Raw genomic sequence first — 15,140 nt, 5'->3', positions numbered from 1 at the left:
TTCAGACAGATGCATTTTGGTTCACACACCATACTCTATAAGTCATTATTTGGTTAATCCACTTTTAGCTCAGCAGTTGCTGACAATCCAGACCTTGTAAAATGGCAAATGATGGTCTATTGCTGAATCTGTTTTGCAAATCCAACCATTTGTGGCTTATTCAGCTGACTGTGGTTAAGCTATTATGATTGCCTGGTGTGATGTAATGGCTGTTATTATTACCTTTATGATTTTTGTATTTAGCACCCTCCCCTCATAGCATTGGTAGAATGAGAACCAAGAACAAAGGTGTCTTTGCTTAAAGAATGTAGGTAGATAGGTAAGTAGGTGGGTGGGTGGGAGGGAGGGAGGGAGAGAAGGAAGGAAGGAAGGAAGGAAGGAAGGAAGGAAGGAAGGAAGGAAGGAAGGAAGGAAGGAAGGAAGGAAGGAAGGAAGGAAGGAAGGAAGGAAGGAAGGAAGGAAGGAAGGAAGGAAGGAAGGAAGGAAGGAAGGAAAAAAAATAATAGCTCTACTGCTTGAATTTGAAGGAAGGAAAGGCATTCTGGACGTGCACCAAAACGTAGCTGCATATTCTGAGATAAGAACAGGTTCTGTACGCAAGACTGCATTTACAGGTAGTCACAACAGAGCCCAAAATTTCTGCAGCTAAGCGAGACATTTGTTAAATGAGTCTTGCCCCATTTTACGAACTTTCTTGTCTCTATTGTTAAGTGAATTGCCGCAGTTGGTAAGTTGTTAAGTGAATCTGCCTTCCCCATTGACACTGCTTCTCAGAAGGTCGCAAAAGGAGATCACATGATCCCAGGACAGTGCAACCGTCATAAACGTGAGTCAGTTGCCGAGTGTCTGAATTTTGATCAGGTGCCCAGGGGGATGCTGCAACGGTCATAAGTGTGAAAAACCGTCCCTTTTTCCCAGTGCCGTTGTAACTGTGAACTGCCACTAAACAAACTGTTGTAAGTCGAGGAATACCTGCCCTTAGATTCACTTAACAACCACAGCAAGAAAGGTCATAAAATGGAGCAAAATTCACTTAACAATAGTCTCACTTGGCAACAAAAATTTTGAACTCAACAGCAGTCCTAAGTCGATCACCTTGTCTTGGTAAGAAAGGATTCATGTCCTCCTTCCCCCCCATCTGCTCCTCCCATCCCACCCACCCCCAAAATGCCAGCAAAAACAGAGGATGGCCAAGACAGAAGCCAAGGACATCACGGGACAACCTTGAGACGGATTTCCAAGAATGTTTATTGTTCGCAAGCAAACAGGGCCTTGAGCAATCTCGCGTTCTCCGAGCCGAAGGAAGCCCAGAGCGAGCAAATGGTTCCCCTATATTGCATCTCTTGTTGCCTCTCCTGTAAATGCGCAGAGGGCATGGCAAGGGAAGATTGCGAGAACAGTCTGGGGAAGGGCAGTAAACAGCCACTTAATGACAGCTTAGGATGATAGCCAGCAGGGTGGGGTGTGTGGGCAGGCAGGAAATACTGGAAGCAGGTGTAGAAGGGGGAACCTGGCCGTTTGCATCTCTGCCTTGTGTGGGGAGACGAATCATCCTTGGAAGGACAAAATGCGACGTTTCTTGTACAGGGATATCCCCGACTTACGGCCACAGTTGAGCCCAGGATGTACATTGCTCAGCCAGACATTTCTCAAGTGGGTTTTTTGCCCCCTTTTTATGACCTTCCTTGCTGCTGTTGTGAAGCGAATCACTGCAGTTTGATAAGTTGGGAACAATTCATTCAACAGCCACCTTGCTTAGCAGTGGAAATTCTAGCCCCGATAGTGGTTGTAAGTCAACAACTTACCTGTATGCTGAAGGTGGGAAAACTCAGCTGCGGAACTAATCCTAGTGAGCAGTCCATGGCGAGGTATCTCCCAGATCATCAGGACACAACAGAGTAACAGTTGGAAGGGACCTTGGAGGTCTTCTAACGATCCAACCCCCTGCTTGAGCAAGGGATCCTATACCATTCCAGACAAACGGCTGTCCAATCTTTTCGTAAAAACCTGCAGGGATAGGCAGGTTTTCAAGAGGGAAGCCCTTCCACGGATTAATTGTCCCCACTGCTTCTGTCCTTGATTAGTTTCCATACGTTGCTTCTTGTTCTGTCTTCTGGTGCTTTGAAGCCGGCTTAGACGCCTCCAGTGATGGAGCACCCACAATTTCTGGAGGCATTTTGTTCCACTGATTAATTGTTCTCACTGTCAAGACATTCCTCCTTAGTTCCAGGTTGCTTCCCTTCTTGGTTAGTTTCTATCCATTGCTTCTTGTCCTGCCTTTTGGTGCTTTGGAGAATAGTTGACCCCCACCCACCCCCTTCTTGGCTTGGCAGCCCCCTAGATATCGGAGCACACATTGGAACAAATCACCTCTTACCTCTTGCTCGCTAAACTCCTGGCCTTAAGGTGACTTCTGTGCGATTTAAAAACTTACGTAGGAAAACTACAGATGGGATTTTTCGGCTCCCCTTGGTTATTGGGAGAAACAGCTCCTTTCTCTGCCCCAGTCCTGGATGATGCCGGGTTGATTTATCTTCAGAAATCAATGTGGAGAAACACTCTCCAGGGGCGGTCATTTTGTCTCTAAAGCCACGGCAAGCTGGAGCTTCATGGTCAGACAAAGGGATGTAAATCTTTCATTGTTTGGGCCCTGCTACTGGCTGAGCTCATCGGTTCATATCTTTTCTTTTCTTTGGGCGATGCCTACAGGGTTAATCCAAAGCCAGGTTTTCTTAAAACAGAAGAGCCATTACGTTCGTCTACTTCTGAAACTCTCTGTACATATTTTTTTAAAAATAAGTATTTATCAATTGTTCTTAATATTCTAGGACGTAGGGCTTGCTTGCCTACAAAATAGTGTTATTTCACTATTGCACAGTAACGGCACTAAGCTCTGGACAGTTGTTTGTGCCCACTTTACAGACAGGGAAAAGAATCAGCTTTATTCTGATAAAATGCTTTCATGTGTCAGAAACTTACGGATGGATTTACACATCATTTAAAGCTAGAATTAGCTTTTAAGTTTAGTGGTTGTTTTTTTTAATGGATCGCCTTGTTGTGCAAATCCAAACTATTTCTTTCGTTTAGAGTTCGGTGTATGATGCAAATTCAGAAAACGGATGTTTCAGGAAGCAGGTGTAACGGCAAAGTAAAGAGGAAGATTGCTTAAGAATCAAATCTTTTTAAATGTGATGTATTAAGAAAAGAAAAAAAGGACTCCATATCCCATCTCAAATCAGGAGTGGAGAAAGGGAGAGGTTTCAGAAAGATCTATCTGGAAACTAACCCAGAGCTGGGGAAGAAAAGCTTGCTGGTCATTCTTGGTGTCACCCAACGCTAGTCCTCGAACCCTGGCTTGCAGCTGACGACAAAACCTAAGGCTATTCAAAAAGAGCCTTGGCTAAGCCCCAGTGCTAAAATTTGCAAGTTTCAGACTGCTTAACTGTGCCCGTGTTTCTGTGTGTGCTCGCCAGCCGAGTTTCCCTCTTTCATGTCTGCCCAAGCTCAACACACACACACACACACACACACACAAACCACACCCCTCTGCCATTCAGAGCAGCCCAACCTGTTTTTATGTAAATTTCCCCAAGCCTCCCCTTTCCCCTCCCTCCCTGGGAGGGGGTAAGCAAACTCCCTTTGAAGTGTTCCAGTTGTACCAAGGTGCCTCCGAAAGAGCTTTCCTTTGCTTGCTTCCTTCTACCTGGGCCCAGCTGTGGTTGGCTTGGCAGTTGGTTGGGCAGCCCTCCGCCACCCCTGGGAAGTGGGAAGAGGCTGGCAGGCATTCGGGGCTCCCAACCGGGGAGGAGGAGTCCCTTAGCTGGGCACGATGTACCAGACCGAAACAGATTTGATGGAGGTGATCCAGGGTCCTTCCCCAACCCCCGAGCTGTCCCCTGCAGCTTTTATCAACGCGGTGCAGTACGCTAACGTCCTGGAGGGCAGGTTCAAGCAACTTCAAGGTAGGGAAGAGGAGAATTGTGGGGAGTGGAGGGGGTGGGTGAAATGGGCGCATCACGAAGGGGTCATGGCTTCCCCTCCAGGATCCTTAAATCCTTAAATCTCCCTTCCCTCTGCCTAAGGGGCAGGTTTAGGAAAACCTTAATCTGTAAGGTGCTGCCAGGAATTATTTCAGTACACAGGCTGGATTTGCAAGGGGCAAAGCCAAACTCCTCTGGAGCTTGGATTTTTGGAGGGCTGGGGTGGGTGGGTGGTCCTGTGCCCCACTTCTGAAGGACAGGAAAGCAAAGAGGACACCGATTGTTGCAAGAGAGAGGGACAAGCACCTAGATAGGTGGGAGGGTGACTCACAGCTACTATCTCTGTTTCCAGGTTGGCTGCGCCTTACAAGTTAACCCTGATTTGGTGGCAGTCAGTGTGGTGATGAACAGTCATTGTAAACCCTCACCTTCGTTTCCTCTTCCCCTGCCTTCATTCACACAACCAGCCTTCTCCCCCTCCCCTTCCCTCCATCTAAGCATCTTTTAGAATTGTCCCGCTGGGGCAGCTGATGGGCTACGTGGTCCCAGCGTGTCCATTTGGGAAAAACCGACCAGTTTAAAATTGAGCCTCATGCTTGCCCTGCGCCAGCTGATCATTCAATGTTTGCAGAGATAACACTTGAACTGACCTTGAATGTAAATAGGAAAAAAAAAATGCTTTTAAGGCTCTTAAGAACCGGAAAAGCAGCACTCAGAGCAACCCCAGGAGAAAATACGCTTTAAAAACTCACCTTTCCTTTCGTGCAGGAAAACTGGCACCCGCCTAGTTTTTCGGAGGAATATAGTCTAAAACAAGGGTCTCCAAACTTGGCAAATTTAAGACTTGTGGACTTCAGCTCCCAGAGTTCCCCAGCCAGGAATTCTGGGAGTTGAAGTCCACAGGTCTTGAAATTGCCAAGTTTGGTGATCTCTGCTTTAAAATCTGGGTGCCATTGTGAAGACCTTCATCTTATTTTAGTGCTTTCTTGCCTTCTCCAAAAAAGGGGACTGGGGTTCCTGCCCTGGATTGGATTCAGTTTTTGTCCAAGTCAGCAGCATCTTTTCCCTAGTTAATTAAGAGGCAGCATAAAGATCGGGCTTTTGGCAGCCTGCAACCCATTTCAGGAAAGGAGACTGGGCAGTATTTTATTGGTTAGAGATAAAAGCCAGCCCTCTTTTAAAAAATCCCCTTTTCCCCACACCCCCAGCCCCAATCCTAAGCTCTGAACTTTCCTCCCACCGAGATGCTTTTTTATGATAGGGAGAGGTGAGGTTTATGGCAAGCGAAAAGGCGTTTTATGCCTTTGCAATTATCGTCTGTTGTATCACAGAGGTTGGGGATTAAGTGCCAGGTGATTCCACAGCGGGGTGGTAGGGATGAAGGTGTCTCCAGGTGGGCGGGAAGGGGGGGTGGAAAGTTGCATTGCTTTGGAGTTTGGCCTGGGTGTCTTAAGAAGGGTGGGTGGGTGCTGGAATGGGGAGCCGAGTTAAATTTTAGTGTCTGTCTGCGAGTGCCAAGACCTCACCCTGGAACGGAGCGACAACGAACCCCACAGGTGCTAACAACAAAGAAAGTCCAGTTGCCTTTTGAAAAAAGCACCTCTGGGACAACCATGACCCGGAGAATCTCCATAGACAATTCTAACAAATGGACTGCTTTTCCGTATGTACAAATAGGGTTTGGTTGGGAGCGTGTGCGCCGGAGAGAGTTTTTACAAGTTTTGCAAGTAGAGGCTGGTGTTTTAGCACGGGCTTCTCCCTGGGTAGAGAGGGGCAGGCACATTTATCCATGCGCCGAGACCGGAAGGTTATTGAACTGCAAAAAAAAAAAAAAAAAAAGGGCAGTCGCCCTCTGGCAGATAGGAATCCTGCACAAAATCCTGCACAAAATGAGAACCAGCGCTTGCTCCCATTCACAGCCTAATCCCCAACTTCCCCCCACACGGCTGTCTGTTGGGAAAGGACCCCAGAGTTCTGGTTAAGCTCCAAATGAATAGAATACAATTTGCTGATCTATTCTAGTTCAGCATTTTCCTGTTATGTTCGGAGCCCGGCTCCCAATGGGGAGGAACATAAGGGGAAGGTGTTTGGGGCTCTTTGCGTTCCGAGCATTGCTACATCTTCCGTCGGGTTTAGTGTCCTTTGTGCCAAAGGGGTAAACACGGGATGTAGCCAAGGTTAAAAAGGTAGAGAGAGGCTGGGAGGAGGTGCAGCCAGGTGGACCAGCTTCTGTAATAATTTCCCTTAGAGATCTCATTGTATACAGGTAGTCCCCGGCTTACAATAGTTCGTTTAGTGACTGTTCGAAGGGACAGCGGCACTGAAAAAAGCAGCTTACAACTGTTTTTCACACTTATGACTTTTGCAGCATCCCTGGGGTCATGGAATCAAAATTCAGACCCTTGGCTCATATTTATGACTGTTGCCGTCTCCTGGGGTCACGTGATCCCTTTTCTGTGACTTTCTGACCAGCCAAGTCAATAGAGGAGCCAGATTCACATAACAAGCGTGTGACTAGCTTAACCACTGCAATGCTTCGCTTAACAACTGGAGCAAGAAAGGTTGTAAAATGGGGTAAAACTCATTTAAACAATTGTTTCACTTAGCAACAAAGTTATGAGCTCAGGTGCAGTTGGAAGTTGAGGGCTGCCTGCAATTTGTTTCGGCATGCAACCAAATTTCTAATTAAAAAAAAAAAATTAGGCTAGAACAAGTACATGAGATCCTGATCCATAATGGGATTCCTCTTAATTGGACAAAACATTAAATTAAAAGGGGCTTGGGTGTGACGTTTAGGGGTTGATAGCAACTCGTGTGTGGTCTAGCACGTTGTGTAATTCAGGATATGCTGCTCGTTTGTGATATTATTTATTTGATGGGGCGTACCATGCTACGTAAGCACAATGACTGTTTTATTAACCTGGCTTTAGAACCGAGTGTATTGCATGAGCCGCGTTCATGTTAGTTTAGAGACAATCAACCCTTTCTCATTTCCTTTGCTAGTTGCCTTACGAGGAATTAGAAAAGCAAGTCTTAATTCCTGTGAAGGATGTTTTATTCATTTTATTACTTACTTGTGCATGTTTGTGTCTGTGCATGCCATCCAGAGCCAAAGGATCCAGGTGTGAGTGAATACGGAGTAAAATTTAAGCCTTTTCATCCCACATCGGCTGATCCCAGTCGTGATCCAGCCACTTCTTTTTATGTTGGAAAAAAAAAATATTTTGCCACCTTTCCAAACAAGTTTTTCCAGTATAAAAAAAGGCAGCCGGCTACATAATTGATGTAATGGCTGGGTTCACACAACATGTGAACATTAAACCTGAGCTAGCAAAACCCAGTAACTATCTTCAACCAGAGTCACTGTTTCTAAAACAAAACAAAAAAACACTGGAGATTTTCAAGAAGAGATTGAACAGCCATATGTCTGGAATCTCCTGCTTGAACATGGGGTTGGACTAGAAGACCTCTGAGGTCCCTTCCAACTCTGTTAAGTCTGTATACTAACCTATCGTCTGATTGAAAAGGATGACCTGGCAATAGAATCAAACCCGGCCTGATTTTTTCACTTTCTGAAGCATCCAAACTGTGTTCTGACCTAACTTGGTGCTCGCTACGCATGAATCCTGGGGGACAAAATTTGCAAGGCGGGGTGCTCCATCGAATGGTCGATGCAAAGGATTTTTGAAGAATGGGGAGTGTTCTGGAAGAGAGGAGGGGGTACCTTGCTCACCTCCTTTTCATTCAAGAATGAAAAATCACCCTCCGATGTGGGTCATCGTAGATCACCAAAGTTATTGAACCTCTTTTTTTGTTGTTGTTGTTGTTGTTAATGGATTTGGCAACAGGCCTCCCTCACTTCCAGACAGCTGGCTAATCTGCGAGATGCTGAGCAGATGGGCTATTTGGCTTCTCGGGCCAGTGGGGCCCAGGGTCATGGCGCGCCGTTGACCTTTCTTTTCCCTTCTCTGCAAAGCACATGGAGACGGAGCTTTTCGCCCAGCCCAGCCCTGTCCTGACATGTTCCTGGTGACTCAACCTCAGAGCTGAACCCTCGGCCCCACCACCACCATGGTTGATTTCTTCCTGCACATTGGGCGCACACGATAGGTTTTGGGCAGAGGCGCAGCAGTCGGTCTGCTGGAGCTGCAGCGGAGCTTTTTATCATTTTGCAAGGATGGAGGGATTCTCAACTTACAAGTTGGTAGGAGAGCAGGATGGTTTAGAGCAGGGGCGTCCATCCTTGGCAAACTTTTAAGACCCGTGGACCTCAAATTCCCCGAATTCTTCATCCAGCCCTAATTGATGTCATAAAAAGGGAGTGATGGTGGTGCCAGGTTTATATCAGGCTTTCTGAACCTTGGTAACTTTAAGACACATGGATTTCAACTCCCAGAATTCCCATGCCACTTAAATGTAAAATACACTTAAATGTCTTCCCTCTGTTTCTGGTGCTCAGTGAGGAGGGCCATTGCTTTAGGTAGCTAAAAACCTCCTGTCTCTGCATAGAAGTTCCAAGAAACTCCCTGGCTGCAGAACTACACGGTTGCCCAATTTCCAGATGTAGATAAACAATGCCCAGCAGCCCTAGACCAATAGTGAGGGGTGCTGGGAGTTGTAGTTCAATAGTATTGAAAGGACCTCTCACCATATAGCTGCTTGGTGATCCTCTTGTCTGAGATGGTATAGATTCCCCTGGTTGAGCAGTGGGCTGGACTAGAAGACCTCCAAGGTCCCTTCCAGATTCTATTCCTATTCCTATTCCTATTCTATTCCTATTCCTATTCCTATTCATTCTATTCATTCTACTTACCTACTTCTATTCTATTCTATTCTATTCTATTCCTATTCTATTCTATTCTATTCTATTCTATTCTATTCTATTCTATTCTATTCTCCAAAAGCACTCATTGTGGGCTGTGGGGGAAAGAAGGCAAATATAGTTAGTCCTCAACTCAGGACCACAGTTGTGACCAGAAAATTGCATTAAGTGGGCATTAAGTGAGACATCACATGGCTGCAACCAATTTTGCAACTTTTTTTTTGCCGTGGCCATTAAGTGAGACACGTGACCATGACTTGTGACCTCCCGCTGGCTGTCCTAATTGGCTTTGCTTGTCAGAAGCCAGCGGGCAAGGTTGCAAATGGCAATGTATTTCTTTTATTTTGTACATAAGAGAATTTATGCGGCTGCCCACTTGCTCTAAACGAAATAATGGTAACGTGACCCTGGGATGCTGCAACCATCATAAATACCTGCTGGTTGCCAAGTGCCCAAATTGCAACCAACTGGACCCTGAGACACTGCGATGGTCATAAGGTCATAAGCGCGGAAGGTTGGCTGTAAATCACTTTTTTCAGTGCCTTTGTAACTTCAGTCACTAAGTAAATGGTTGTAAGTTGAGGACTGACTCTAATCAAATATCTTGAGTTGGGAGGGAATACTGCATCCGGTTTTGGTCACCACATTGCAAAAAAAGATGTTGAGACTTTGGAAAAAGTGCAAAGAAAGCATCTAAGATTAAAAGCCTGGAGACTAAAACTTATAAAGAACGGTTGCAAGACTTGGGTTTGGCTAGTTTAGAGAAAAGAAGGACTGGGGAGGGGGGACATGATAGCAATCTTCCAATATTTATGGGGCTACCCCAAAGAAGAGGGGGTCAACTTATTTTCCAAAGCACCAGAAGGCAGGACAAGAAGCAATGGATGGAAACTAATCAAGGAGAGAAGCAACCTGGAACTAAGGAGAAACTTCCTAATGGTGAGGAAAATTAACCAGTGGAACGGCTTGCTACAGAAGTTGTGGGTGCTCCATCACTGGAGGTTTTTTAAGAAGAGACTGGTCAGCCATTTGGATTTCCTGCTTGAGCAGAGGCAGGGGTGGGATTCTACCGGTTCGCACCTATTCGCTAGAACCGGTTGTTAACATTCTAAGCAGTTCAGAGAACCGGTTGTTAGAAGAAATTACTGGGCTAATCCTGTAAGGAAAGCAGGAAGGAAACATTCTGGTGTTGCTTACAGAAACTGCCTCTCCGTTAACCCTTATTACATTCTTGGCAGGACTAGACTTCCCGTCTCAGGAACTTCTCTGGAGTTTTTTTCCTCTCCTTTGCTGGCACTTTGCTTGTGTGGAGTGACCGTTCAAAGTTACAATGGCACTGAAAAAAGTGACTTATGACCCTTTTTCACACTTATGACTGTTGCAGCATCCCCACAGTCATAAGAGGCCAGGCAAGGAGATGCGTGCCTCAATGTGAGTCATATTGAGTTGGCCACGCCCAGCCAATAACATGACCCCCAAGCCACACCCACCAACTAAGCCACGCCCACAGAACCGGTTGTTAAAAAATTTGAATCCCACCCCTGAGCAGGGGGTTGGACTAGAAGACCTCCAAGGTCCCTTCTAGCTCTATTCTGATTGACTGAAGGTTTTTTTTGGCAACCCTCTGTTGCCAACTTCATTTGTAAATATTAATATGTGGCTTCTATGTAGCCCTTTCATGTGTTGAAAGTTCATTCTTTGTATTACGGATGAATCATTATGAGGACAAACATCTTGGATAAGAAAATGATACCCCTCCCCCTTTATTGTAGATTGGAGGAGAGGTTGGGGGGGGGCTGAGGGCAGAATGACTTGCCCATCTTGTAAATTTCATGGCAAAGTAGCGATTCGAACTGCAGACCGTCTTATTTACAGTTTAACTTGTGAGCAATAAAATTAAGATCAAAGCTGTTCAGCTAGACGGTCACCTGGGACAATGAGACCTGGCATTACCTGGCACCTAACAGGTGGGAGAACTCCATGTCATCTTAAAGGACAGAAGATTTCTTGGATAAGAAATTTGAGATTGCCCAGGCAGCTGAATCCTTCTGCCTGTCAATGATCTCCCTTCCAACCCACTCATTGATGCTGGTCGATTTGCATATTATCCAGGTGCCAACAGAGGGTGGTGCTTTCTGAGAAACTGGAGGGAACATGTAAACAGGGACGTATGGTACTGTGCCCTGTGAATGGGCAAGGCCATTTCTAATATTTGCTTTTGCATCCCCCAGCGTAGTAACCTGCCAACCGACGAGCAATTTGGGCAGCGTGCGTGCTGTTTATTCGCAAGGGGTACACTTACGGCCACAATGGAGCTCAAAATTTATATTGTTAAGTGGGAAGTTTGTGAAGTGAGCTTTGCCTTGTTTTACGACCTCTCTTGCCACAGTTATTAAGTACTTGTTCAGTTAGTCACCCGGTTGTTAAGTGAATCTGGTTCCCCATTGACTTGGATTGTCAAAAGGGGATCACACAACACTGAGACACTGCAACTGTCATAAATATGCGTCAGTTGCCAAGCAAGTGACCATGGGAATGCCGCAACGGTTATAAGTGTGAAAAATGGTCGCAACTCACTTTTTTCCAGTGCTGTTTTAACTTCAAATGGCCACTAAACGAATGGTTGTAAGTTGAGGACTGCCTGTATTCTCTGCAACCAAGATCAAATAGACTGAACTTTACACAAATTCTGCAGCTTTTTATTTTTTTTTAATAAACCCCCTTCTAGGCTTTTATGAAACAAGACATCATATGCAAACTCATGAACCTCATGAAGATCTGTAATGGCTGTATAAAGTGGCAGGGAAAGTAAACATCTTATGAATTCATTGTTAATTAATAAACAAGGAGAGATTCAACCTGGAAATCAGGAGGAATTTTCTGACAGGAAGAACAATCAACCAATGGAATAGAAGCTGCCTTCAGAAGTTGTGGGAGCTTCATCCCTGGAAGCTTTCAAGAAGAGACTGGACTGCCACCTGTTAGAAACGGTATAGGGTCTCCCGCTTGGGTAGGGGGTTGGACTAGATGACCTACAAGGTCCCTTCCAACTCTGTTAATCTGTAATCTGTAAAAAATCAGTTTTAAAAGACACAGTGATAGGAGTTCTCATGTCAAAATTTGGGCATTTGACAACAGGGTCATGTGATCGCTTTTTGTGACCTTCCCTGTTAGCTTCCAACTAGCAAAGTCAATAGGAGGAATCAGATTTGTTTAATGACCTCCTGATTCACTTAACAACCAGGGCAAAAGGTCATAAAATCAACTGTGACTCATTTAACAAGAACAGAACTTCTGGTTCCAGTTGTGGTCATAAGTATTTTTGATCCAATTTGGAAGTAAGATACCTGATCTTATTTGGGCTTCAAATTATAATTTAAAGATAATTGCAACTAAATTTCCTTTCCCCCCCCCCCCTTCCCTTTTCTCCTTGATTTTATGAAATTATGAGTTATGGTTTTTAACTGTAATCAAGTTCTTTTACAATAATAATATTGTCTCTTTATATAAGCATTGATTGATTGATTGCCTGCTATTAATTTTAAGGGGCAAAAGGTAGCATTCATAATACAACACCTCCGGATCATAGGACACCTGTCTGAAAACAGTTTTTCCTTGGATTACAGCATTCTATAATTATCAGCTAAGCTTTTCAAAATGAAAACAGCAATTTAAAAAGCACAGCATAGAAGCAGTAAAAGACAGAAATGGCAGCCATGAGTGGCTAGGAAGCTATCTTGCAGTATAAAAATTAAGATATTAACATGATTATGATTAATGCCATGATTAGAGAATGCAGCCATTTTAATTAAGAAAAAAAATCTTTAATTCAAACAAGGGCTGGCTACCTTGCCTTCTCCTGTTACCTTTGAACACCTGCTGGCTGCATGTTACTGTCTCCTTGTCAAAGCACCTTTTTTTTTTAAAAAAATCCCTCCTTTAAATACATACAAATAAATGAAACCCATTTTTTCTTATCCTAATTCAGCAGTGGCTGTCATTTATGTGAGTTCCCAGATCTTTTCCATCTCTTCATCCTTGTCTAATTGTACAGGTAGTCCTTGATTTACAGCAGTTTGTTTAGTGACCATTTGAAGTTACAGTGGCACTGAAAAAAAGTGACTTTTTTCACACTTATGACTGTTGCAGCATCCCTATGTTCACACGATCAAAATTCAGACACTTGGCAACTGACTGATATTTATGATGGTTTCCCCGGGGTCATTTGATCTCCTTTTGCGATGTTCTAACAAGCCTAATCCGTGGGGAAGCCAGATTCGCTTAACAAGTAGATAACTTAAGGCTGTAACTTTCGTAAATACATTCCAATTGTCAAGTGCCCAAATTTTGATCATGTGACTGTGGGGGGTGCTGTGATGGTCATCAGTGGAAAGCCTGTCATAAGTCACGAAATGAAAGCTGGCTGGTGCCTTTGGGCAAATCACCAGGAGGTGTAGTGAGTTCTAGTCCTGCTTTAGACATGAAAACCAGTTGGGGGACTCTGGGCCAATGTCAGTCTTTCAGCTCAGCCCACCTCACAGGGTTGTTGTTGTAGGGAAAAAGAGGAAGAGGGAGGTTAACTTGAGTTAACTTATAAAGTAATGAAGGTGGGATAAAAATCAAATAAATTATGGCTATAAGCAATTGCAGCTATGCTCCTTTTCTTACATATGCTGCATATACATAGTGTTCTCTGTGCTTGGTTGTTTTCTTACCAATGTTTCTTTATCCAAACATCTAGCGTATGTTGGATAATAATGTCCAGCATTACCCAAATACCCGAGATAAGCAACAGCATCAGGGCTAGAAGGGAGCGGGGTTTTCACTGGTGATGTTACCTCTCTGCAAGAAAACATGCACGCTCAGAGAGAGCCAAGGACCCCTCATTTCAGCCCTAAGCTACGAATATTCTCCTTTATTGGTCCATAATAAAGCCGCAGGTGTTGTAGCCTTCCATCTGGACTTTTCTGCATCATTATGGATGCCTCTGGCTCCATCTTGAAAGCTGCACGTGCATTTTTAAAAAAATAATACTGTACTGCTGATGTTTCCTTCTTTCTCTGACATTAAAGCAACTTAGCCAATGGCTGTAGATTGAAGTTAGGCCCCTAACTGGCAGTTGCAGGAAAGTATGAACAGCTCGCCCTTCCTTGCCAACAGCTCCAAGGTAGCTTCAGATTGTGGTGGTGAGGCCCTTGTTCCTCAAAACGCTGGCTTTCTCTTGCAGATGAACGAGAAGCGGTACAGAAGAAGACGTTCACCAAATGGGTCAACTCTCACCTGGCCCGGGTCACCTGCCGCATCAGCGATCTGTACAGCGACCTGCGAGATGGACGCATGCTGCTGCGTCTCCTGGAAGTGCTCTCAGGGGAGCAATTGGTGAGTGTGGGGAAGGATGGGGGAGCCAAAGCAGCCCCCTCCCCCGATCGATTAAAAATGTCTGCAAATTTAACAAACAAACAAACAACATTCCAACACTTTTTGGTATCGTGAAGGAGGACACTTTTTAGGGATGCAGTGTCCAATGTGCTCATCCATCTATCGTTAAAAGCATTTAAATCACCAAGCATGGAACCTGCTTGTTTTCATTTGATCATTTTAATAGTGGTGGCACAGTGGTTAGAATGCAGTACTGCAGGCCAATTCTGCCGACTGCCAGCGGTTTGATTCTCCCCGGCTCAAGGCTGACTCAGCCTTCCATCCTCCCGAGGACAGTAAAATTTGGACCCAGATTGTTGGGGACCAACAGGCTGACTCTGTAAACCGCTTACGAGAGATTGTTGCCCCCAACAATCTGGCTCCTTATTATCCCCACCAAGGAAGGCTGAGTCAATCTTGAGCCGGTTACTTAGTATCGAACTCCCCACAGTGGGCAGAGCTAGCCTGCAATACTGCATTCTAACCACTGCCCCATCAGGGCTCCTGTGCTTGAACCTCAGACTCGTAAGGCGCAAACCGTCCTGGATGATTTCTGACTGTGCCACGTACAAAAACGTGGCAAAACCGCTGAGAAAACACAAGGACGGAGCGAGAGGCACCCCTTTCCCAGCTGGGGTGGGACCCCTTCCAGCTCCAAAAGTGCCATGCTGCTTAGGAATTCTAGGAGGGGCAGGGCCACCCTGCCCTGATCAGCCCTGAAAAGGCTGGCCCAGCCGGGTGGCTTTGCTCATCTCTTGCCACGTCTCTCTTTCCTCTTCTCCAAGCCAGGCGCAGCCACCACCCACCTAGCCGGGGAAGCCGAACACCTGTTTCCCAGAATGCCGCGCTTTGGCTCTCTTTGCAGCCGGGAGGGGGAACAGCCTGTTCTAACTAAAGCGAGGCAGAATTTCCAGTTTCCC

At 45.3% G+C, this 15,140-nt stretch overlaps 1 protein-coding gene across 2 annotated transcripts in view; it reads left to right on the top strand.

Annotated features, from left to right (window-relative positions):
* SPTBN2 (spectrin beta, non-erythrocytic 2) overlaps positions 1–15,140 on the top strand; it is a 76,602-nt gene that overhangs the window by 8,472 nt on the left and 52,990 nt on the right. The window contains exons 4-5 of one of the 2 annotated variants that reach the window (XM_087943441.1): positions 3,869–3,962; positions 14,030–14,181. In XM_087943441.1, coding sequence (XP_087799567.1) covers positions 3,869–3,962; positions 14,030–14,181 — 246 coding nt within the window. The remainder of the gene's footprint in view (positions 1–3,868; positions 3,963–14,029; positions 14,182–15,140) is intronic. The other variant, XM_087943440.1, reaches the window with a different exon arrangement.

Source organism: Notechis scutatus, chromosome 14 (assembly GCF_049901735.1).
Source record: "Notechis scutatus isolate UNSWTSFEM ecotype Mainland chromosome 14, rNotScu1.2, whole genome shotgun sequence".
NCBI classification, from domain to species: Eukaryota; Metazoa; Chordata; class Lepidosauria; order Squamata; family Elapidae; genus Notechis; species Notechis scutatus.
Note: the sequence above shows the minus strand (reverse complement) of the source record. Positions and strands in the feature narration are given on the sequence as shown.